Source organism: Mustelus asterias, chromosome 16 (genome assembly GCF_964213995.1).
Source record: "Mustelus asterias chromosome 16, sMusAst1.hap1.1, whole genome shotgun sequence".
Classification (NCBI taxonomy): Eukaryota; Metazoa; Chordata; class Chondrichthyes; order Carcharhiniformes; family Triakidae; genus Mustelus; species Mustelus asterias.
In genome coordinates this window covers 49324634-49351726 of record NC_135816.1, presented here as the reverse complement: position 1 = coordinate 49351726, position 27093 = coordinate 49324634, and the positions used below count along the sequence as shown (strand labels likewise).

General features: G+C 39.1%; 1 protein-coding gene across 7 annotated transcripts in view; it reads right to left on the bottom strand.

The window, feature by feature from the left end:
- Nucleotides 1-2284: 2284 nt before the first annotated feature.
- fbxo38 (F-box protein 38) overlaps nt 2285-27093 on the bottom strand; it is a 56333-nt gene continuing 31524 nt past the window's right edge. For 6 of the 7 annotated variants that reach the window (XM_078231074.1, XM_078231068.1, XM_078231075.1 and 3 more), the window contains 9 exons: nt 24254-24436; nt 22440-23204; nt 16864-16964; nt 16086-16188; nt 13832-13998; nt 11544-11689; nt 6410-6513; nt 4372-4485; nt 2285-3229 (listed from right to left, as the gene is read on the bottom strand). In XM_078231074.1, the coding sequence (XP_078087200.1) occupies nt 3051-3229; nt 4372-4485; nt 6410-6513; nt 11544-11689; nt 13832-13998; nt 16086-16188; nt 16864-16964; nt 22440-23204; nt 24254-24436 (1862 nt within the window). In that variant the 3' untranslated portion in view covers nt 2285-3050. The remainder of the gene's footprint in view (nt 3230-4371; nt 4486-6409; nt 6514-11543; nt 11690-13831; nt 13999-16085; nt 16189-16863; nt 16965-22439; nt 23205-24253; nt 24437-27093) is intronic. The other variant, XM_078231069.1, reaches the window with a different exon arrangement.

Below are 27093 nucleotides of genomic sequence, written 5' to 3'. Positions count from 1 at the left end.
GGTGTTCTTGTTTGAGGAAGGACGTCCTTGTTATAGTGGGAGCGCAGCGAAGGTTCACCAAGCTGATTCCTGGGATGGCAGGTCAGTCATGAGGAGTGACTAAGTTGGTTAGGGTTATAATCACTGGAGTTTATAAGAGTGAGAGGGGATCTCATAGAAACGTATCAAATTCTAACAGGGTTAGACAGGGTAGATTCAGAAAGAATGTTTCCAATGGTGGGGGAGTCCAGAACTAGGGGTCATAGTTTGAGGATTTAGAACTGAGGTGAGGAGAAATTTCTTCACCTAGAGGCTGGTGAATGTGTGGAATTCACTACCACAGAAAGTAGTTGAGGCCAAAACGTTGTCTGATTTCAAGAAGAAATTAGATACAGCTCTTGGGGCTAAATGGATCTGGAGGAGAAAGTTGGGGGGGGGGGAGGCGCAAGGTGCGGGAATCAGAATTCGATGGTCAGCCATGATCAAAATGAATGGCAGAGCAGGCTCGAAAGGCTGAATGACCTACTCCTAATTCTAGTTTCTATGAAAGATGGGTAAATGTACCCTGACTAACCTTGACCAGTTTGCAGTAACTCTTTTTAACTCAGCTGCATTATGCAGTGAGATAGACAGAGGGGACAAGAATCAGGTGAAGGGCCAACACAACTTTATTGAACAAACTATCAAGGAAAAACAATATTTAATCTCTTCACAGAATTTTTCAGTAGTCTTAAATCTACACTAGCTATCCACTTCTGACACACGCTTGTGAGCATTTGAGACACCCTATCACTATATTTTAACTTTGTTTGAAGAGATAAATACAAATTCGCGTTCAGTAAGGCTGTTCCTCAGTCTTTTGAGAATTGGCTGATGTTTTAGGGTCTGCAGTCGTCGATTTAGACTACCACCCTCGTCTAGGGTTGGTTCTGGTCTTCTGCGTCTAGTCAGTCTGATGATGCTTGCCACAAGGTACAAGGAGCTGGAGACGGTGTGTTGCTTGGCTGCCAGTCAAAGATGCTCTCTGGAGATGCCATTGATGGTGCAAAAGCAGAGATCTGGAGCTCTAGGTTTCTCCTTTTATCCGCCCTCTTCACACCCTTCTGAAGATTCTGTGGCCTGTGTCCAATACTAGCACCAGGCAGGAAAATTCAATATAGTGACTACTTTCCATACCTGGAGGTCACAGAACATGGTTGTGAACTTTCCAACTGTCAAGCATGTCCTTGTCACATTATGGCTCTGGCCTCCTACAAAGCTGGATGCCACCAAGTTTGCTTAGCATTCTTCTAACAAAGCAAGTTTACTGGAGATGGAAACAATAGTTTGTTCTTAAACGTGGCCATTAGCATCTGGCCAGGCAGTTCCAGGCCTGTCTGGTTTCAACAGGAAGTTGATTGTCCAAGGCCTGGCTGCATGAAAACTGTGTTCCAGCTCTGCAATTGACACAATGCAGAGTTTTGCTAGGTTTAACAAGTTTTTATCTATGCTCGTGAAATATCAATATTTCTGTAACAATCTGGAGGTCATGGGTCACCTGACCACACCTTGAAGGAACATTTCTCCTCCTGCCATTCACATCCCAAGTCTTTAATTATAGAATGTATCCAAATAAAATTTACATGGTACAAAACTGATCACTTAACTCTGCAGCAGCATGACCCATAACTTAGTGCAAACCTGGAAGCTAGTATTTGGGGATGGGAAAGGAACTACTACTTTACGTGGCAGCATTTACCATTCCACGATCATGTCAAAAATGTAAACTGTTACACATCAGTTCTAACTTGTAATTGGCTAAACATGTTGAAATAAATAAAAGCACTGGCAAATATGGATAGATCTAGTTTTATGACAAAACTTAACTCCATTTAAGTTTGCGTCAGTTAACAGGAATAAATGTAATCATTATTGACAGGAATAAGTTTGGGGTTTCTAATTTGTATTCAGTGAGTATCCATACTATTAGTCTGGTTGCACAAGACTGTGATGCCAGTCAGCACTGGGGCACTGACTTACCTCAGTCTCCCTAGCAACCATGATTACTTCAGGCTGGTCCTGAAACTATTGGGCTGACAGCTGAAATAGTCATTGAAAACGGAATCTCTAGTAGCAAGTCGTGGCTAGCTGAAGAAGGCGAGGATCAAAGATAAAACTGAAATCAATCTGAATGCGTTTCACTAAATATGAAAATCAGTTACTTATGGTACAAAATAATGTAAAACAAGATTTTCATTGGTTAGGAGGTAGAAACTATTCTTAGTTTCACATGTACTCTACAGAAATTAGTGAGTGAAATCAAACCCAGAGATCAAACAATTTATTGGGAAAAGAAACCTAAAGAAATGTGTTTCAGAAAGTTTTTTTATATTGAAATATTTTATTATAATACAATTTCCCTGCCACTTTGTTTCTCGGAAGCAGTGCACAACAAAACATATCATGTAATAAAACTATTTTCTGTTCATTACCCACATCCTGGGTTAACTGCCTCACAATGAGGCATCAGTATAATGCTCAAATTAGATATATATTTATATTTGTATATTTTAAAAAAACACAAGACAAAGTTCCTGTTTTTCCTCAACTCTTCATCAACATATTCAAAAGTGTAATTCAAGGGGAAAAGGCACATAGTACCAAAGAAAATTGATAGAGTTAAGTCATATCTTTATTGAGCTTTGAAGTGTGCCAAAGGATATGGGCTTGACTTATAATACATATTTTGTACCTAACAATATTATAACAAAATATCAGAAAATGTTCATCTTAGTAACTATATAAGTTGGGGATATAAATAGCCTCTTTTTAAATCCTATTTATATTCCCTTTTAATAACATTTGAATGAAATCAATTGTATAAACATATGAAATGATACTGCTTCCAGAAGCTAATTCATTTTAAGAGTATTTCTATACAGAAATTATTTGTACACAAATATTTTATTCACAATTATATAATTTGTTCCAAAAGTATTTGGGGGCATAGTGCAGCTACACAGTGCTGATAATTTAAATCTTGCCGGCTGTAATCTCTGGCTTTTGGACAGTCATAAGCAAGAAAGGCATAGTCAGATATAATCATCGTGAACTGGCTCTCCATTGACATCGCAGTAATGTATGAAAATGGCTACAACTCGCTGAAATACACCACTCCTCATCTGCCTTCGTTCAGAGATCTCCTCACCAATTGTTTCCATGCAAATGTCAGCTGACAACTGTCCTTTTCTCCGTGGAGCGTAGATTGTAGCTGGAGAGAAAAAAAAAACAAGACAATTACATATCAAAGCGTTCAAGACTCTTCAATTTAGTTTGATAAAATTGTAATTTGTTTTTAGGTCTTAATTGTTATTTTTCTAAGTTGATATACTTTAAGTTGCCATAAATTAACAGGCACTTTCTACTAAGAATGGTTGGGAAATGAAGCAAGAACCTTGTTTAATTTTTCCTTCATTGCAGATGATGGCTGAGAAAAATCTCTGGCTGCATCAATTCTCTGTTGTGACCCTTTGAGCCTGATTTCAACTCCATAAAAGTGGATGGGTTTTGAAGGAGTTAACATCTCATCCTTAATTTCTGTGCTATGCCTTCTTATAATTAAAGAAAACGGAACAACTATACATGTTTGACACATTATAACTTACCTTTTAGTCCTTTCTCTCACACGGTGCCATTACAGTTCAAAATAAGTGCCAATCGTCTATTTACCAAATGTTGGTGGAGTTTAAGATAATTCTTTGCTCCATATGCCCTTCCTCTTCCACTTATTTTACAGAAAACAATAGCTGGGTCTTAGATATAGTAAAGCCTGAATATTGCTTTAATGTAAGGATAACAGGACTGTATGTTATAAACTGGTGCAAAAACATTCAGAAGCAGCCAGAAGTGGCCAGTGTGTGAAATATCTGCCAGGAAGCATAGCAGAAACACCAGCCTTTATTGGCTACCATCAGAGGGTAGGCTAGGCAGAGAGCTCAAATATTAAATAGGTGAACTTCAACAGGCTACCTATCTTCTTGATTTCTGCTTGTACAGACAAGATAAAGTCAAAGGCCAGTTCTGTTCTAAAATCACAAAAAAAAATGCCTTAAGGATGTCCTATTGGCTTCAGCATCCCCTGGGTGCGTGGGGGTTGCGGCCAGTGGAGGAAAAGATACCTGTTAAATTCTGCTGTTGAACATCAATGTATCAATATGATGGGTTACATTGAACCAGCAAATGAGGGATAAAGAAGAAATATTAGATAGAAAAGAAATGTGTTGCTTCATAATGAAGAAACCAAAAGTAATTCCATTAAACCTCAAGGAGAGTGAACTCTGCTTCAAAAACAATGGCTTAAGAACCTAAAAATTAACTATAAAAACATAATCAGATTACAGAGAGAATACTTACTTCTCTCATCATCTTCAAAGTCATATCTTGCATAGCTGTTCGGTTCTGCAGTGCGTAGTGAACGAAGCCATGGGAAGTCAGTGATCATGAAATAGGGAGCTCCATCTACTGTTCCTGTCAAAACAAAATTATGAGTAGAACATCTAACATTTGAGAAAATGGCATTTTTTCCTCAAGTACAAGATGTAAAAAAAAAAATTGAAAATATTAAACCTCAAGCTACATGTGGAATGATTACATAATCTCAATACATATTATATACACACACATTTTGAAAATAATATGGTGCACCTTAATGGTTTAGGAGCTGGAAACCCTTATGCTATCCCAGACAAACTAGAAGACCCCAAGTTGATTCTCAAAGCTGTTGAGTACATAGCACCCAGCTGTGATTAGCCAATTGATGAAAAAAAAAATTAGCCAGGCTCCACCATCAATATAGCCATTCTGAATTACCTGATCACAAAGGAAATGACATTAGGGATGTCTTATTGGCTTCAGCATCCCCAGATTGTGAGGGTTGCAGCCAGTGGAGGAAAAAATACCTGTTAAGTCTGCTGCTAGTTATCAGTGTGCCTATTTAGCTTTTTCTTAAACACATCTGCACCCTTTGCCCCAACTATTGTGTGACAGCAAGTTCAGCATTCTCATCACCCTCAAAGTAAAGCAGCATATTTATCGCATATTAATTATTTTATTGCTGAAAGGTTTGAACTCAGATATCAGAGATTTCTTTTGAGTATAAATTACTGTGCCTATAATGAAAGCTATGCTGACTTCCTAATCACCAAACCATAATAAAGAAACAAACAACTTTTCCTAAAGAATTTACTAACGTAAAGAATGCCTTGGGACTACTCCATGGTTTAAAAGAATGAACATCCGTCCAATTTTCCCAGTAGTATCTCCTATGTTAATCATCAGAGATGGGACATCAAAATACATTCTTAATAATTTTCATTATTTATTAAGGGCCTTCTGTAAATGTTGAGACAATTTATGAGGTCTCCTTTATTCTCTACTGCCAACAGAATGATACGCAGGACATTTAAAAAAAAAAGCAAACTTTGTACAAAACAGGCAGCTACTTCCGGAAAGGTGTGTGTGTGTGAATCCTTTACAAAATGTTGATTTTCCTCTCACCCAGCATGCCCACAATACAAATAATACCTTTCTCAAATTCTGCACTGCATGAAACTGGGCTCTCCATCAGCAGGAGATCTGAGGTATTTGAGCAGGAAATATGATCTTTGGAGTTACGTTTTTCGAAACACTGCATGGTACATTAGAGCTTCCTCGTTAGTATAGAGGTTAGTATTCCTGCCTGTCAAGCGGGTGACCAGGGTTCAACTCCCTGACAGAGAACTGCCAAGTTCCGTGACAGCGTGGTGGCGGTGTCTATTTTTATGGGCGGCACGATGGCACAGCGGTTAGCACTGCTGCCTCACAGCTCCAGGGACCTGGGTTCGATTCCCGGCTTGGGTCACTGTCTGTGTGGAGTTTGCATGTTCTCCCCGGGTTTCCTCCGGGTGCTCCGGTTTCCTCCCTCAGTCTGAAAGACATGCTGGTTAGGTCCATGACCCAAACAATGGATCATGGACCTAACGAGGTGCCGGAGTGTGGCGATTAGGGGAATTCCGCAGTAGCTTAATTGCAGTGTTAATGTAAGTTTTACTTGTGAATAATAAATAAATTAGAAAAGTATTAAGATACGAGAAACAGCAATAAACAGCTGGTGAGGGAGTCTATAGCAATCATTGGCAAATTGGAGATCATCAGAACAAAACCAAATCATGATAATCCTGCTGAGATGAGAGCTGGGCAAACATCATTGCACTGGATGCTTGTTTTCCATTGATAATAATAGCCTGCCTATCACTGTCATTCTATTGATCAAAGTTCAGAATGGTTAAATAAAAATTTAGATAACTGGCTTTAGTGTATATTTGCTATTTTTCAAAATATGATTTGGTGCTCATGACCTCAAATTTTGAGAACTCCAGCTTGATGATCACCAAACTTCAATACTTGCACCTACCTTCTAAAGTATAAATGTCCCTCCCCCATGGATACTTCAGACACTTCTTTACATCTTCTTCAGTCCGAGTGGCTTCTGGGAAGAACTCATACTTGATCAATTCTCTGAAAAAAGATACAAAAATTGTTTAAGATCAACAGCCTTTCAGTAACAATATCCAAGTATAATTTACCCCAACAAATTCCAAATCATAGTTCAAGAAACCAATGAAGCTTCCACAACATAGAAATACGAGTAGGAGATTTCACTCATGGAACCAGTCCCATCATTCAATCTGACCATGGTTGATCTGTACCTCAATATCACTTACCGGTTCTGAAGAATTCAATTGACCCAAAATCCACAGCATTCTATAAGTTCAAAATTCCCACTGCACTTCAGTAAATGGTCTGATTGCACTCCCAAATGACCCAACTCTAATTTTAAGATTGCACCACCATGTTTGGATTTGCCCAGATAAATAGCTTTTCTGTATTGATACTACTGAATTTCTTTATTATTTTAATAGGATTAATTAAATCATCCATCAACTGCTTAAGCCCAAAGGACTACATGCCAAGTTCATTCAGCCCGCCCTAATAATTTTAACTTTTTAAGCCACAATATCAGTCTGGTGAATCCGCACAACACTTCTAAAGCCAATAAATCGAACATGATACTCCGGACAGCGTCTAGGGCAGTACAGTGGCAAAGTGGTTAGCACTGCTGCCTCACAGCTCCAGGGACCCAGGTTCAATTCACAACTTGGGTCATTGTCTGTGCGGAGTCTGCACATTCTCCATGTATCTGTGTGGGTTTACTCCGGGTGCTCCGGTTTCTTCCCACAGTCATAAAGACTTCTTGGTTAGGTGCACTGATCATGTTAAATTCTCCCTCAGTGTACTCGAACAGGTGTTGGAGTGTGGCGACTAGGGGATTTTCACAGTAACTTCATTGCAGTGTTAATGTAAGCCTACTTGTGACAATAATAAATAAAAATAAAAATCTGGCTAAAGCTCTGTAAGAACTGATGCATAATTTCCTTGGTTTTGTACTCCAATCCAGATACAACTTAAGTGGTAGCTGCACGCAGACGGCCAAATCCTTTTGGCTCATCCACAATTCCCCGTGTTTCATTAAGAAATACTCTCATTTGCCTTTTCTAGATCCAAAGTGGATGATTTGCCAGTTGGAACTAGCTGCTTGGAGCAGAAGGTTGCTTCTGTGCTCCAGATCCTATGATTTCACACATTCCCACATTTAACTTCATAATTTCTTTTGCCACTCATTTAGTCTGGCCACACCCATTTACAAATCCTGCTCCCATCTGGGCAATGTACTGTGCTTCAATAATTTGTGTCATGTGCACATTTGTACATTTAACTTTCTAGTTTTTCTTTCCAGTCATTAATATACATGGTGACAAGCTGAAGCCCCAGCATGAATCCCTGGGAAATGCCATTTTCCACATCTCACCAGCTAATTGAATCAACTTACAATTCCATGAGTTCCATTTCTCTCTCTCAAGTCTTGAGAAAAATGCCTTTTGAAGATCCATATAGAGAGTATCTATTTCCGTAACATTAGTGACCTCTCCAAAAAATAAACAGCTAGATTACTTAGAATGTTGTACCTATCGCGAATCCATGAGTCTTTGATCAGCTTAAACTTACTTACTTGTCCAAGTGCTGTTGATTTATTCTCCAATTATGGATTGGAGATTGGATACCCTATTATAGAAAGGATATTATTAAACTAGAAAGAGTGCAGAAAATATTTACTAGGATGCTGCTGGGACTTGGTGGATTGAGTTATAAGGAGAGGCTGGGTAGACTGGGACTTTTTTCTCTGGAGTGTAGGAGGCTGAGGGGTGATCTTATAGAGGTCTATAAAATGAGGGGCACAGATCAGCTAGATAGTCAATATCTTTTCCCAAAGGTAGGGGAGTCTAAAACTAGAGGACATAGGTTTGAGGGGAGATACACAAAAGTGTCCAGAGGGGCAATTTTTTCACACAGAGGGTGGTGAGTGTCTGGAACAAGCTGCCAGAGGTAGTAGTAGAGGCAGGTACAATTTTGTCTTTTAAAAAGCATTTAGATAGTTACATGGGTAAGATGGGTATAGAGGAATATGGGCCAAATGTGGGCAATTGGGAATAGCTTATGGGTTTAAAAAAAAGGGTGGCATGGACAAGTTGGGCCAAAGGGTCTGTTTCCATGATGTAAACCTTTATGACTCTATTCCAATAACTTCCTCGCAATGGATGCAAAACAGATCTGTAGTTTTCTGGTTTATCCCTCCATCCCCCAAATAAGTGACATTTGCCAATTTCCAATCAAAAGGTGCAATTTTTGAATCTACAAGCCTTGGAAAATTATGACCAACATATTCACAATATTCCCACCTCTATTTTAATACCCTGAGCTGGAAGCCATTAGATCCTGGGTATCCATCTATCTGAAATATTTTTCCACTGTTGCCATTTAAAAAGCATTAATTCCAGTAAGTTCTTCCCTATGACTCGAGTAACCTTTAACCACTGGCATTTTGTCCTCTTCCCCTACCGTGAAAACAGATACAAGATACCCAGTAAGTCCGTTATTTCTTTATTATGTATTATAGTATAACCTGCATCCATGTACTCTTAATGAAAGCACATTTCCCCATATCACTCACTTAAAAGCTAGCAGCAATATTTTTTAAAAATAAAGTAAAGTTTATTTATTAGTCACAAGTAGGCTTACATTAGCACTGCAATGAAGTTACTGTGGAAATCTCCTAGTCGCCACACTCCGGCGCCTGTTTGAGTACACTAAAGGAGAATTTAGCATGGCCAATGCACCTAACCAACATGTCTTTCAGACTATGGGAAACCAGAGCACACGGAGGAAACCCACACAGACACGGGGAGAACGTGCAGACGCCGCACAGACCATGACCCACACTGGGAATCGAACCCAGGTTCCTGGCACTGTGCGGCAGCCATGCTAACCACTGTGCCACCGTACAATGTGCCTTATAACTTAAAACAAATGCCCTTGGAACTTCATTTCTTTCTTTTAATCTTTTAAATTCAAATAGTTCGCCAAGTAATGCAATTTACAAGGATGGAGGCTGACTTCCGCCAAATTGGCCCTTTAACATTCTACATCAAAGCCCATAAAACAAACTGAACCCTGAAAATCTCCTTTTGTGGCAGAGGTACAACATGCCAAAAACTCCTACTTAGGATTCACCGCTCAGTCACACCCACAGTGCTGTTTGGAAGGGAGTTCCATGTTTTTGACACAGGAAGTGAAAGAATGGAAAGTCAGGATTTGGTATGCCACCTACAGGGGATGTTAGGGTGTTCCTGTACATCTGCTGCTTATATCTTTGAGTGGTAGAAGTCACAGGTTTGGGAGGTGCTGTTGAAGGTGGCTTGGTGTGCATTTTGTGTATGTTGCACACTGTCAGCACTGTTGAAGCAGCGGAGAGAGTGAATATTTAAGGAGGTGGTTGGGGTACTGATCAAGCAAGCTGCTCTGTCCTGGATGGGGTGGGGCTTGAATGTTGTTGAAGCTTCACCCATCCAGGCAAGTGGAGAGTATTCTATCACACTCCCGACTTGTGCCTTGTAGATGGCATACAGATTTTGGGGAATTAGGTAAGCTTTTTGCTGCAGAATTCCAGCCTCTCACAACAGGTCTCTGCCTCTCCTTCAGATACTTTCTTCCCCAATCACCTTTCCATTTGTCCCCAAAGCATTTCGAGCCAATTTGCAGTGTAACTCCTACAGCATATTTATTAGTTGATTCCATAATTTACATTGTGTTTATGAGACTGATTCAGTTAAATTTCGGGTCAACATTAATCCCCACGGTGTGGATAGTGGGAATCCAGTGATGGCGTCTTGTTGAGTGTCAAGGAGTTGGTTAGATTCTCTCTTGTTGGAGATGGTCATGGCCTGACATTTGCGTGGCACAAATGGTTACTTTCTATCTACCAGTTCAAACTGTATTATCAAGGTTTTGTTGCACATAGACACTGACTACCTCAGTTTCTGAGGAGCAGCGAATAGAATGGAAAACTGTGCAACTACACACAGACCAATCATTAGGGAGCATTCCTATTTCTGAGTTATGATGGAGGGAAGGTTAGTTCCTCAGCTGGATAATTAGCAACTCTTAAATGTTCTGCACTGAATTCCCAACTTCACCAAATCTCCGTATTTAAATTTTCACTCAGTTAGTGAGTAAGATGACATGCTCTTTTGGACCCAAATAGTTTCAATTGATCAGTAAGCCTTCAAGGTGAGGTCAAGCTTGAAGAGGGGGTGGTGGAACAACGCTACTGTTACTGGACTAATAACCCAGAGACCCAGGTTAATGCTCTGGGGGCCTGGGTTTGACCTTCACTTCGCTGGGTCAAAATCCTGGAATTCCCTCTCATTGGCATTGTGGGTCAACCCAAAGCACGTGGTCTGCAGCGTTTCAAAAAGGCAGCTCACCACCACCTTCTCAAGGGCAACTAGAGATGAGCAATAAATGTTTTCCACCCAGTGATGCCCATGTCCCACAAATGAATTTTAAAAATCCCACCATGGCAGATGGTGAAATTTGAAGTTAGTAAAAATCTGGAATTAAAAGTCTAATGACAACCATAAAATCATTGGTGGTTGCTGTAAAAACTCACCTGATTTACTAATGTCCTTTAGGGAAGGAAATCTGCCATCCTTACCTGGTCAGGCCTATATGTGACTCCAGACCCACAGCAATGTGGTTGACTCTTGAAAATGCCTTCTCAAATGGCCTAACAAGCCACTCAATTCAATGGCATTTGGGAATGGATAATAAATGCTGGCCCAGCCAGTGTCACCCAGATCCCATGAACAAATAAAACAAATCTGGCCAGTGACGTATTCGCAGTTGCCAGTGGAATACAATTGTCCCAAGCTAAAAATTGAATTTCAATGTAATGAACAATTTATATATTGCTTCCCCACTGCCGACCCAAAGTTTCTCCTCCACTCACCAAATTTCTGTTTGAAGAAGCCCACACGGTTCCCGGTTCACTCAACTCAAGCAATATACAAATAATAAGGACGCTATTTATAATTGTAAATTATTTGAAATAACGGAAATAATTTCAACTTTGTATAATAGAACATACTTACTGATTAATATTTGCTATTGTGTCCATCCAACTACGAATGCGAACCTTGTTTCTCACATTTGGTGGGTTGCTAAACTCATGAATAATACAGATATGGTAGGGGTATGGTCCACTGAATATCTTCCTTTCCAATTTTAAAGTATCAATCTGCAATGAAATAAAAAGTAATTTCAATTGTATGTCTGCAACAATTGTCAATTGTTCAAAGGAAATCCACAAATTTACGCTCTCTTATGAAATGGATACATTCAATTTAAGGAAAGTTTTTCTTCACATTGTATTTTTCAGTAAGTTTATTATCTGAGGATTTCTTGGGCAACTCCTATTAAAAAGGACACTGACACAGGCTTCAACTGCTGATACCTGCAGTTGAAGCCTGTGAAGAGAAAGGGGAAAACCATTTTTTAAAACATTAATTTTGACAATTACATTTTTGTAGGGTAATAAAACAATGAAAATATTGAATTTACTAGCTGAAGTATCTTCAGTCCACCAAGCTCCAAAAATAAAAATTGCTGGAAAAATTTAGCACTGTCAAGTGGATGCTGCCTGGCCTATAGGGAGTTTTCAATAATATAATAGCGTCCGATTTCCAGCAGCTTTTGTATTTTGCTTTCTGAATTTGTTCATTCATAGAATGCAAGCAAAATTTGCACGGCCAGCATTAATTGCCCATCTCAAGATGGTGGTGGTTAGCCATCTTTTTGAACTGTTGCAATCTGTATGGTGAAGGTAGCACTAAATTGTTGGTCTGAGTTTCAGAAAAGCAACGATGAAAGAATGACAATATATTTCCAAGTCAGGGTAGTTTATAACTTGAAGGGGTATACCTTGGTGGTGTTTCCATGCTCTCATCCTTTTAGATGGCAGATTGTAGGTTTGGGAAGTGCTGCTGAAGAAACCTTGGCCTGAATTTTTTGGATGGCGGGAGCTCACCTCCTTAATTGAAGAGTTGACAGGGAACACATCCCCACCAACTGCGACTATACCCTAGCCAATGAGCTTGATTGGCTGTAGGCGTGACTTCCGCTCCTCACTCAGGGGGAAGTCCCGTCTTACAAGAGCTTCTTGCCAATCTCACTGGCCGGCAGTTCACTAGTCCTTGCAGCGACAGCACTGCAGTGGCCAGAAGAGTAACTACACAACCTGCCTACTTAAATGCCAGAGCCAGTGGACAAATGCAAGGGATCCCAGAGGAAGAGGATGTGGGAGAGGCAATGCGATGGGGTGAGGGACATCCAGAGGTCACAGGATCTTAAGGGGGAAGGTGCCCCAGTTGGAAGGCGGCTTCTGTGCAGTCGCGGCAGAAACCCAGAGGGAATTCCGTCCCGGCAATTTCATGCTCCTCCACCGCCTAAAAACCAACTGGTGGGGGAGCATAAAATTCTAGCTCTTGAAGAGTTGCTGCATTGCATCTTATAGATGGTATTGCTGCAGCCACGATGTACCACTGATGGAATATTTAAGATGGATGGAGTGCCAATCCAGTAGGCTGTTTAGTCCTGATATCAAACTTCAAGATGTTATTGGAGCTTCACTCATTTCATCATATTCTTGACTTGTGTTTAGAGAGTAACCGGAAATCTGGCAAGTCACTCACCACAAAATACCATCCTCTTAATATACAGCTCCAGTATTTATATGACTGACCAATTAGGTTTCTGGGCAATGGTGAGTCACCAGGATTTATTGGCAGTTGTTTTTTTTAATAAATAAACACAAGTATTTATATAAATATAATAACTATAGCATTGAAAATGAGGAAAAAATTAGGAAAGAGCTGGGGTTGAAACTAACTGAACAGCTCATCCAAAGGGATGGCACAGGCACAGGAGCTTCAGCTTGGTTCAATGCTGTAGCTTCAATGACAACATTCCTCAGTTGAAAGTGGGGCAAATAAAGCAAGACAGGAAATTATTTTCAGTTTCCAGACTTCATCAATGCTAATAAAGAGGATGCATTGTGCTAGACCGGTTGTGAAACACATATGTACATGTACACTGGTTTAAAATATCGCCGAATGGGAGAATTCTCATTTCATAAAATAAATTGCGTTGTAACATTACCAGAAAAGCAATGGTTTGGCAAACAGAGCATATCACCCCAATGAGAATCAAACACATTTTATTCCTAAATAAAAATCTGCAATACATTACCGTAAAAACGGGACATACACAAATTAATTCCATATATAAAATTAACTATTGAAACATCATTAAAATTAACGATAACATTTTATGGACCTTACAATGAAAGTTAATGACATTTAAAATAGCTACATTCATTCACCTGTTGCATTGGTCGGAGATAAATGATACGGTTCCTTTCAGCGGGCATTTGTAAAATCTGGTCAAGGACTTGTTCAATATTGAGTTTCCGACACTGTACGTAGTCAAATCGGTTTACAATTGGTGCATTGTTCACCTTTAGATGCTTTAGTACCCTGCATCGAGTAGCTTAAAAGTAAATAAACACCAACATTTATTTATTCAATCACATCTGCTGTCTAAAGGATTGATGGAAAAGAATGAAATTAAATATGCAGACCAGATGATACGAAAGTGAGCTCAAAAGCACAGCTTAATTCAGTATACATTACATTTTTTAAGTTCATAGAACTTACTTGCAATGCGGCACTATTAATTTAACAATACTGCAAAGGAACCATACAAATATAAAGTGTAATTTCTCCAAAAATCCAATTTCACACTTTCTTCACAAATCCAACTGCAGCAACAGTAATTTTTGAAGCTTTTATTTTTATCAACTTCAATCTTTATTAAATTGCATTTAACAGCACAAGACAAATCACTGAGGCCTATTGAGAAAGAGGAGGGCTTAAGGACAACCTTAAAGGAAGAAGGGAGCTGGAAAAGCAAAGGAAGTTAGCAAAGTAATCCATGAGTGTGGGGACATGACTGAAGGCACAACCAATAGTAGTGGGGTGGAAATACAATTCTGATAATTTTTGTGTATGAACAAAGAACTCAGGAGTTGGTGGATGGAGCGGGTACATGACTGGAGATGGTTAAATAAATAAGGAGGGCCAAAAGCATTAATTAATTTTATGATTTTATTAATTCATGGTAAGTGGGCCTCACTAGTAAGGTCAGCATTTATTGCCTATCCATAATATCTCAATGCTGTTAGGTAGGGAGTTCTAGAATTTCAACCCTGCGAGGTAATGGATGTAGATTTTCAAGTCAGGATGGTATACCACTTGTAGTGTCTTGCAGACAGTGGTATTCTGCCTCTGGTCCTTCTTGGTAGCAGAAGTCACCGAGTTTGGGAGGTGTTGGCATAGAAGCTCAGGCAAGTTGTTGTAGTGCATCCTGTAGATGGTATGCATTGCTGCCACTGTGCGCCAATACTGGAGGGAATGATGTTTAAGGTAGTGTTTTTTGATTTTTTTTTACACCAAATTTTTTTTAAAAAAATTAATTAATTGAATTTAAATTCACCCATTGCCACAGTGGGATTTGAACACAACTCCAGATTTTCCCAGACACCTGAATAACATAATAATAAAGCTATTATGCTATTGTACCCATTTGAAACATGGTGATGAGAATTTTTAAGTGCACATTAGGGGATCTGGGAACCAATGCAGATTGGGAAGGACATGGAATGGGATATGTGCAGTAAAGATTTGAATGCACTGAGAACTGCAGTAGGAGAAAGTTGGGAGGTTGTCTTATCAGATAGTTGAATTTGGAAATGACTTAAGCATAGATGAACATTTCAGCAGCAGAGGATGGTGGGGGAGGAATGATGAAGAAATGGGAGAGAAGGGGGAAGGCAGGTGATGTTACATAGATGGAAATAGACAATTTGTGATGGACAAGATGGGGATGAGAAACTCAGCTCGGGGTCAGAGGTTGCAAACAGTCTTCACATTCACACGATGCCAACAGTGCATGTTCAATTCCCATACCAGCTGAGATTATTCATGAAGGCCCTGCCTTTTAAACCTTGCCCCTCACCTGAAGTGTGGTGATTCTCAGGTTAAATCACCAAAAGTCAGCTCTCCCCCTCAAAGAGGAGAGCAGCCTATGGTCATCTGGGACTATGGTGACTTTACATTTAAACAGGTACACAAGGGAGGAGGAAATAGAAATGTATGCTGATAGGATGAAACAAGGCAATGTAGAAGGTGGTTTGTTACGTATAGACTGGTGTTGAATGGTCTATTTCTGTACTGTAAATACGATGGGCCTGTATTGCAGTCTGTGCAAGTGAGTGGTGCTTTCAATTAATTAAAGTCTTACCCCAAGTAGAGTAATCCAAAATGCTATTAAGTAGGAATTACTACTGACCAAGTCACAATGTTGTCAACTATTCTGAAGTTGCCTGCCAGTTATTCGAAAGTTTGTTCATTGAATGTCTTTCATTCACATTTTCAGTTGCGTTCTCATTTCTGGCTGGTGAATAATACCCCAACAGGTTTTTCACCATGTTAAAAATACCTTTTATGCATACGAGATATAAAATGTTCCCAATGCATTGATACGATGAACATGTCAAAAATAATTCAAACACTTACCATGAATAAACATCATTTTGGGACAATCGCGGAGTACCAAGTCTGTAATTCCACAATTTGTAAGTGTAATTCCAACCAAATTTTTGGACTTGAGGTTAAGAACCTGTAATACAAAGTGCAGCTTAATTATTTGAGGCAATAATTGAACATTAAAAAAAAATTAAAAACGTCATTCTATTTTCTAAAGCAATTACTGTGGGCTCTGCAGTCCTTGCATGCTGTAAAATACAAAACGTGTCAGTTGGATAATATATAGCTTGCCAAACAGCTTGAGAAGCTGAACCAGCCAATCTTGTAAGATTCCTCAACAGCCAATTTCCTCTAAAGCGATGGCACGGATGCTAAAATTGTCTCCATTGTCCTGAGCTTAGGGAGAGAAAAGGAAGAAAAATTCATCATCCAGTACCTCCTGTTGAAGGAGGAAGTGATGAGCATTGCCATGTCTTATGCAATTATGTAGCCGGCGGAAACTCATTTTAAGGCGCACACATTGCGTTATTGCTAGGGGACACCTGTAGAAACCCAGCTAGCAGACAATGCACGCAGATGAACTGTAAAGATGGTATAAAGAGGAAAAAAAGCAACAACAAAAAATAAAGACTTGGGAATTCTTCTTGTAATTGCAGTCAAAAAGAGTAATACCAATGACAATGATTTATTGAACTGAGCCTTTATATTTAGAAGCACTTGCAGAAAATGATTTTTCAATTTTAATTTTTCCCACCTAATTAATAGCAACGTTGAAAGTAGTAAGTTGCTTTAGAAATCTGATGTTTACCTGGACATGGTCATCCTCAATGACAGGATCACTTGTGCTCGTCGATTTATCCGCTGTGCGTTTCCGCTTGACAGATTGCCTGGGCTTGGGTTTGGAAATATCTGGCAAAAAAATTAAATTATAGAAGTGAACAGGAATTGAACACTTGTAAACCAAACTAAAATGTGGATCGGGATAATTGTAATGATACTGCATTTTGGAGAAACTTCAAAAACAGAATCAAGACGAACCAAAGATATCAAACCATGATATCACTTAAGCTATACTCGGTCAATCCAATTTTCAAGTTTCTGAATTAAATCTTTAAAAGATCTTCTCCATACATCAAAACAAGGAAGCATCTGCTTCCACCAATAAAATGTTCGGTTTCAATTCTTTGTACCATGGATACGGCAAATCTCAACATCCCAGCAATGGTACTGAACACATGTGCCCCAAAACTAGACATGCCCCATACTATTCCAGTACAGCTGAAAACACTGACATCTACCTAACAATGTGGAAAATTTCATAAGTGTGTCCTGATCATAAAAAGCAGGAGAAATCCAACCTGGCCAATTACCATTCCATTAATCTAACCTTGATCATCAGCAGTAATGGAAGGGGCCGCCAATAGTGCTATCCAGTGGCACTAACTCTGCAATAACCTGCTCAGTTTAAGATTCACCAAGGCCACTCAGAACACTTGGTATCTTTACAGCCTTGGTCCAAACATGGACAAAGAGCTGAACTCCGGAGGTGAGGCGACAGTGGCAGCCCTTAACATCAAGGCAGCATTTCACCGAGTGTGGTATCAAGGAGCACCAGCAAAACTGAAGAGAACTGGAATCAGGGGAATAGCCCTCCACTTATTGGAGTCATACTGAACACAAAGGAGGTTGGCTGTAATTGTTGTAGAGCAATCATCTCAGTTCCGGGACATCACTGCAGGAGTCCTCAGGATAGTATACTAGGTCCAACTATCTTCAGTTATTTCATTAATGAAATTCCCTCCATCATAAGATCATAAGTGTGGATACTTGCACATGTTCAGCACCATTTGTGACTCCTCAGATACTGATGCAGTCCATGTTTATATGCAGCAAGACCTGGACAACATTCAGACTTGGGCCAATAGGTGGCAAGTAACATTCAGGCCACATAGGTGCCAGGCAATGACCATCTCCAACAAGAACAAAGCTACCATCTCTCCAATCAATGGCATTACCAATGCTGAATCGCCTTCTTTCAACATCCTGGGGAATTAACATTGATGTGGAGATGCCGGCGTTGGACTGGGGTAAACACAGTAAGAAGTCTCACAACACCAGGTTAAAGTCCAACAAGTTTATTTGGTAGCAAAAGCCACTAGCTTTCGGAGTGCTCGCTGCTCTTGGGTTCATGTCTGTAACCCCCACGACTTGCCTGGACTTGCAAAATCTCACTAACTGTCCTGTCTGGAGACAATACACATCTCTTTAACCTGCGCTTAACGCTCTCCCCACTCACATTGTCTGTACCTTTGAGACTTGATTACCTGTAAAGACTCGCATTCCAACCATTATTTTGTAAATTGAGTTTGTGAACAGAACTTCCGCTCACCTGATGAAGGAGCAGCGAGCGCTCCAAAAGCTAGTGGCTTTTGCTCCCAAATAAACCTGTTGGACTTTAACCTGGTGTTGTGAGACTTCTTACTGAATTAACATTGATCAGAAACTGAATTGGACCAGCCATATAAACGATGTGGCTATGGGAGCAGCTCAGCAACTGGAATTTTACAGCGAATAACTCACATCCTGACTCCCAAAAGCCTGTCCACTATCTACAAGGCACAAGTCAGGGGTGTGATGGAATAGTCTCCACTTTCCTCTTCACGCCTGCAGTCCCCAGTGCTGCTCAAACAACCCTCATCACCGTCCAGGACAAAGCAGCTCACTTGACTGGCACCCCAGCCAGTTATAACAATGCAGACAAGCTTCAGACCCCTGAATCTCTGCCAATTTTTTCATGCATTAACAGTATTCAGACTGAAAAACATGACTGTCAACAACACTGAAATCCACTGAAATTCAAACAAAATAAAAACAGCATATTGATCAGAGTTTAGCCCTTCACTCAACAATCTGGGTACACATTGAGACAAGCAGCACTAGAACTCTCTTTGGTCTAAGGTAATAAGATATAAAAGGCTTCAGAGGGAAGACTGCACCTGGCAACATTTAGTACTTTCATAGGAAATATAGGGTCATAAGAAATCACCTGCCAACTGTGCAATTAGCACATTTACTATTTTTACACCAGTCCTTTGTTATATGCCAAGGCTTTTAAATTTCAGTATTATTAGCGATGAGTAATAGAGCACATTTTCCACTTTTAAGCGCAACAATATGAAGTACTTGTAGGTTAACGATAAACTGAAAAAAAATACTTCACTAAATGCATTTTAATTTGAACTTTCGCAACTCCGCCAAGTATGTCCACATTCTTCACGTCAGCTATTTGTGCCTCCTGTAAATTGGAAGCTAATGCCGTAAGTATACTGTGAACCAAATTAAACGTGCATTTATACAACACTTAGATATGTAGTTACAGTCTGCATTCCAGCCAGGCAGAATCACATTTTCGTTGTTCAGATTCTGCCAGGTTGTAAATTACCTGCCCTATTTTGGAAAGAAATTTGCAACCCTGGATGAAACCTCTGCAAAACTCTCTCCCAATAGTTAGACATTTTAGATTTGGGAGTGTGGAGGGGAAGGGGGGAAATCACTGCTCTCTAACAATTTCAGGTAAAGCAGGTTTAAAAAGATTGCAGAGTGGATCTGAGGGGGAAAAGATTTTCAGAGCAACGTCCTACGTACTCTGTGCCACCCATTTAAGTGCTATAGATTAAGACCAAGCTTAACACGATATAGTATTATAAAAACCACAGGCTAGTTAAGAAACATTCAATGTACAAATTATGCTAACACTTTTTCCTAATGCTTAACATTAAGTGCAATATAGGAATCTTATATGTGGTACAATTGTAGGCCACCACAAATGTGACAGTCCCCGTCAGCAAGATACAGAAACAGTGACTGCAATATAAAACATATCTGTATTGTTTCAATGCAGCAGAGCACAGGCACTCCTAATCACGCTTCATTAAAATTTAACCTGCACTTAGAAGCCAGTGAGTGGAGCTCTGCAAATGCATATTGCACAACTGGTTCCCAACAATATCTTACCAAGGAGCAGTGTGAAATCAATTTCTAAATTTATTGATAGATGCTCAAACTTAAAAACACCATAACCTAAAACTTAGTTGAAACATTCATTAATCAGTTTGCCAAATTGCTTTGACAAGTTTTGCCAAATATCTGGCCACCCTGGATTCGAAGCTTATTAGAAGATTCACTGATCTAGCTACAGGCTGAAGGACTGCCACATGGTATGTGTGGGTGAAAACTGAAACAAAATGCTGTATATCGAAAATAAAATAACTAAAATTAAAGGAAAGCAAGCCACCGATACAGAAAAAGGTTAAACATGGACCTTGCTTTATTTTTCAGATGATCAATCCACTATATATATCCAACATTATGTTTTCATTTTAATTCAAGTAGGGTTTCAGTTTGACACCACATAAACCTTTGCTTGAATGCCTTTTTTGACAGATCTGAAAATTCTGGAGTGCACCATTATCCTTCAAACGAGGGGCTGAGGAGCAGACTGTCAGTATGACAATCAAGCCCAAGCCAAAGTACAGCTGGGGCCGGACAGCATTGCTTGGCTTGTCTCACCTCACTTTCACTGGCACAAATGCCCAACAGAAAGTCCAAGGAAGTCAGGAGCTAAATTTAGCTGATGAAACGTCATACTTGGGAACTGTTGATTTATGAAATGAATTCCCATTTTCTGCAGTAAATTACTTGGTTGAAATAGATACAACAGCTTTGGAAGGAAAAATGCACAGGTCTGTCCCCATTCTATGTCTATGACAGAGAGGTAGTCTTTTCCCTTTGAGGTTGTTACTTATTTCATCATCCCCATTCCTGACAAATGCCAAGTAACAAAGTCAATGCTGTTCTTCGCCCAACCCATGAGATTTGCAAAATCTACTCGCAGGGCAATGATCCAATTTTCCCTCATCAAAACAGCATGGATTAAAATGAGGACTAATGGAGCAAAAGTATGTTTCCTTTCATTCAGTAGTACTGCTCATCAACTCTATTGCACTCAAGTTTTAGTATTGCTTTCTCACTTGATGAGAAATGGGACAGCTGAAAAAAACAAAGTAGTTATGTTACCAGAATCCTTCTGAGCCTTTTACTGAATAGTTTTATGCAAACACTGAGGTTATGCACAAAGAATTGGCAAATTAATTCCCAGATTAGCTCATTATATGCTATAATTCTAAAGGCAATGTCATCTTATTGATAGTTTCATTAAAGCACATTCAGTAAGGAAAAAAAATACACGGATCGCCTTCTTTCAATCATAGGAATTGCGACAAAAGGGTAATTTTTTAAATGTTGGCTAAACTGTTTTGTGCGTGCTATAAAGGCACAATAGGTCAATAACTATGCTTCTACAAAGAAGCAAATGTGCAAAAATTGTTCCTTCCAAAAGGCAGGCATAATTTGCATAGATTAGGTTTGTAAATTGAGGAGAATTTAAATAATTCCAAAATTTTTGAAAATCTCGAAAGAATCAGTGGCAACTGGGCAAAAAACTTTGGAAATGGATCGAACATTGCAATCTACATTACGCAAACCATTTCAGTTACATTTCAAAAATGTAATTGCCATAGTCCAGTTCAGCAAAAGAACCAATGTTCAATGACACGTTCAATAATCGACTCCCCTGTTTATGCTTATGCGGTTTTGTGACCTATCATGGTAATTTACCACAGTAATATCAATACAGGTAGGGACTTGACTATAATAAAAGAATTATATAGAATATGAATTAATGGATATAACCATCATATGTACTGAAGCAAATACTCATCTTGTTTCTGGAGTACAATTTTGGAATGGAGGTATTGCAATGCTTTTCTAATCTCTCATCTTTTCAGCCTTATTAATTCGATAGTCTACAATCAATTAAATTAATGTACCGCCACCTCTAGCAACCTACTGATCAACGGATTCATGCCCCATTTCCATATTTTTTTCCAGTGAAAGTAAGCCTCCCATCAACACTTTAAACTGCAATCATGAAGTCTTTGTTTTCCTTTTATTGTATTTTTCCGACATATAATTTACTGTTGAAAGCAGGATGTGCTGAGCTACATTATGTTCTAAGTGTCATCTAACAAAATATTGCAAGGCTTTATAAATAACCTATTCTGATTTTTTATCAAATATCAAAGATGTAAAAACAGTTGATTGGCCTTCCTGGCATTAGCTTTACATTATTTGTACTCTTTGTGAATAGTGAAAGCAAATATTTTTCCATTTGGTAATGGACATTGATGGAGTGCAATTTTGCTTTATGTACCAATGTCTAATAACTTACTTTCATATTTTCCTTGCACTTAATACAATACATTACAGTATGTATTGTTCAGTATTACGTATTGCAAAATATTTACACTCGCACGTACTTCTTACCTGGCTCAGTGATTAATGGGACCTGGCTATATTTGCTACTCGCTCTTGTCACAGGTCTGCGTGGATAGCCTTCATGCTGGGCTCCTTTAGAGCAAACGAAATGATGATCAGAATTCTCTGCATCTCTGGCATCATTGCTGCTAGTCCTCCCATTTTCAACATTTAGTTGTCCCTGTGCATAAGTGGAAGATTTCCTTTGTGGAAATTCTGATGCAGTTGAATCTGTGGTGCAGTGTCCATTTAAATCACAGTTACCAGATGCCCTGCTTGTGGAAGGCTTATCTCCCTCACCACATTCACCTGTCCTGCTTTCATTTACCTGAGAGGTGTTGCATATGCAGCCAGCATGAACTGAACTATTCGAGTTTCCCTCATTACTGTCTGAAGAGTCTCCAATTGTATGTGAAATACATGAACAGGCATGAATTCCACTACCAGAATGTGATGAATATGCTGTATTACAATGTCTGCACCCTCCGTTCACAGCAGCTGTCCTATTAGATTCTATATACTGAGGAGATGGGACAGTGCTTGAATTGGCTGTTCTTGAAGGAGCAGAACAGGTTCCAGTTCCAGAAGAAACATCTTTGTTCCTGTTCCTCTCTGGGACATCACTAGCTGCTTTCATATCAGCCTTTATCTGTTCACTGGTCACCTGACAGCCTTTCTCACAACTGCTTTCCTCCACTTGCGATGGCGCTAGCAGACCTGATTGATTAACTGGGCTCTTCTTCCGTAGTGGGGCCTTGCCTTTACCACAAATACCTGTGAAATAAAATAGTATTAGTGTAACATTATGAAACAATTGAATTACTTGAGCATCATGTCAGAACTGTTCCAAACCATGTATATTAAAAATATAGATTATTAATGTTGAAAAAATAACATTTACAGACCAAAACAAGCTGATATCCAATGCAATTGAGGGGAAGAACAAAATAAATGGAAATTATATTACAGAAAATCAGCTGAAAGACTTGCACCAAAACGCAATATAAAACCTCCAAACATGCTTTGGGAAAAAGGTGGGAAAATAAATTAGGAACAAAGTATCACAATGAATGAGATTTACAGGCAAGATGAAAAGCTGTGACAAATGAAACTCTAGCTAGATTTTTTAGAGTGCACGTTAAATTCAATTGTCAATCAAAAAGATCTTCTAACTTGCTAAAACGTATTTTTCTGTGGCTGGCAGAGTATTTCTAGAAATGTTCTGTGAGTGACCGCTCTCAGATAATTAGGCAAAAGAGAAGACTTGAGGATTGTCACATCAGGTCAGTCATGATCTCATTGAATGGCAGAGCAAAGTCAATGGGCCGAATGGCTCACTTCTGCTATGTCTTATGGTTTTAAGATTGGATTTTAATGTATTGAAAAAACGTTTGTGGGTGGGAGTTTAATGTACAAAGGCCAAGTGGAAATGTCAATTTTCTATTATGTTGCAAGATGTATTTTACTGATCCAATAGAAATGAGCAGATTTTCACTTCAAGTTAGTGGATTTTCATTATTACAAAGAAGTTATTCCGTTCAGATGCATGAAAAAAATGAATCGATATACAGTTGCTACTAATGAATCACATTCTGATTAGAATTGGGTTCCACCTTTTAATATATTTTGTCACTTATCCCAGAATGTGTACAAAATGAAACTACTTGCTTTTGCTTGGCATAGTTACACAAGTTGAAGAGTCCTATCAATTTTCAATTGCCTAACAGCTTGATGTTTAAAATCAAATACTTTGGAAATAAGTAAAATTTAACACAGGCATCTGTAGTGCTCTGTGCATCATTGTGCAGAATTGTAGCACTCACCAGAACTTTCACAAAGTATAGCTGTAGTTTTCTTTTTTTCCTCACCATCTGAATAATTATCCCCAGGATCATTTCCATTCTGATTCCCAGAAGTATCCATATTATATTCATCCTCGTCTTCACTGTCTGAATCATGTACCATCACTGGTTTTACTTTCACAGTTGGCTGAAGTCCACTTGGTCCTAAAATATTACATATTTCTCTCAACAGAAGTAATACAAACCAAATGCAAAATTCTAGACCCAAATCTGCAAACATATCAGCATTCAGAACAAAAAAAACGTATCACTTAGAAAGCACCTTAACCACACTTCTCAAAGTGTTTTACAGACAAATTCACTTTGGAGGGCAAAAACTCGCATTTATATTATACCTTTAAAGGGTCTAAATCATCTCGAGCATTATCAAATTATATTTGACACTGAACCACATATTAAAATAAGTGACCAAAAGCTTGGTAAAAGTGTTTGTCTTAAAAGAGCAGTGAGGTAGAGAGACAGAGGTTTATGGTGTGAATTCCATTGTTGAGAATTTAAGGAGCTGAAGGCAGAGCCAGTACCAGTGGATTAAAACTCAGCTGCGCAAGTAGTTAGAATTGAAGTGCAGAGATTGGAGACTTGTAATAAAGGAGCTGGTTACAATGACAGGGAAGGGTGAGAAACTTGGGGGTATTTGAAAACAAGGATTAGAATTAGATTTTAGGCATTGCTGGGCCAGGAGCAAATGTAGGTTAAGGTTTAAAGGAGTCATGGGTGAATGGGACTTGGTGCAAGTTTCTGGGTGGGCAGGGAACTTGGCAGACGTTGCTGATTCTCATGGCTCCTGACTTGTTGCACCATCTTGAGTTTATGCGGGAGGACAAAAGAAAGAGAGTACTGCCCAAAGGCAGAGAGATTGTGTGCTGTGAAACCATTCACCTTCACACTGCCATCTGCTCCTCCAATCAGACTGTTTCTCTCCCAAACTTGCTGCTGACAAAACTCACTAGCAAGCCTATCAGCAGAAAATGTGGGAGAGAAACAGCCTATGATTGGAGAAGCAGCTCCTTGTAGAATCTTCAAACTTACCCATAGTTCAAAGAGCGTCCAAAGGCTGGATAGTGGCCTGTGGGCCATGGGTTGGACTAGCCTGGTGCAATTGATTTTGGGACAAAGATAGATCCTCATTTGTAAATGGAAAACATCATGTCTTTGATTATTTTTGATCGATCGCTTTAAACCTTCTCAAGGACCACCAGTTGAGAAAGCAACATTTGGCTCTGTATGTACTGATACACTTTTTGGGGGGCTTGCACTGCAGCAATGTGGATGGGGGCCTGGGGAATGGATTGCTCGCTAGTGCATTGTATCATTTTGCACATGGTTCAGGAAGATCAGAATCCTCATTAAATATAAACAAGTGCGAGTGGTGCAGTGCACTAGAGTACGATTGAGTTCAATTCAATCTATTTACCCTTAGCAAACTCATCTGAGTCAGAAAGTTGTGGATTTAAGCTCTATTCCACAGACACTTCAATGCAGTAATGAGAGAATTCAGAGGTTCTATCACTTGAATGAAATAATGGGCTGGAATTTTCTGTAGCAGGGCATCTAACAGCATTTGCCTTTCCCTTGAATCCTCCAACTCAAAGAAATTTTGCCCACGAAGTTGCTAGAAGGACGAAGTTATAATGATGCTGGGGAAGAAAAATGGAGCACTTGGAACCCAAGTGAACACCAGGGTATCTTCCTACAAATAAGATTACAGGATTAAGAACTAAACACAGAAGGACCAAAAATAGCGAGAAATTGTCAAATCAGGTACACACAGAGAGAGAATGACAAAGGAAAGTCAGAGAGAAATGTAATTAGAAGGTGGTTTTAGTTCATTGCTACCATAAAAAAGAATGACTTTAATGTTCAGTGCGTGGCAATTGTGAAGCAGACAATTAAATACCATTTTGGTAAAGCTAGCAGGGCAGGGCAACTTGGACAGCAACTTTTGGGTAGGCGCATATCTGTTCCTCACATGAAATTGCTCCACCATTTATGCATACATGACAGTGAACATCATTAGTTTCATTATTCTGACAGCAAATTCAGGCCAATTGAGTTATATTTCTCTCTGCTGTTTCTGATGGATCAAATGATGCTATGGCAGTTTACAAGAGCAGGGATATTATCCTGGCGTCCTGGTTAACATTTATCCTTCACTGCTCAGATAAAGATGTCCCAGACTCTATACTCTCCCTTCGTAACTGAAGCACTTCATGCCATTGCAGGCATAATCCTTGTGAATGTCTTCTGTACCTTTTTCATATCCTTTCTAAAGTAGGAAGTCAAAAGTATATAAAATGCTTCAAGTGCTACCTAACTATTAACTTGTATAGGTTTGGCAGTCCTTTGTTTAGTACTCATTGGGAATGTCAACTTTAAGGATATTTTTAAAAAGCACTCAATTTATTCTCTCATTGTCACATTTTACAGTATTTTTTGGACACTGTTAAGACAGGGAATCAAACTGACAAAATCAGTGCTACAATTTTGGTTTTTAAATACTATTTTTTTCCAAAAGTCTCAACAATATTTATAAGCTATACCGTCACTTTGCTAAAAATTCAGGTCTGCTGTAGATAGGTTGGGTTCAGCAACAATCATTTCTATAACCAACAGACCATATTACTTTTACAGAAGTTAATTCATGTTCCCTTATACCTATCTGCATAAAAGCACATCAGAAACACAATAACCTGTTATATGAATTACATATTCTCATTTTTCATAAATCTTTTTACAATTTTGCCAAAGACGAAAAAAGCAAACATTTAACAAAACAAGGTGAACATTCATATGTACTCAAA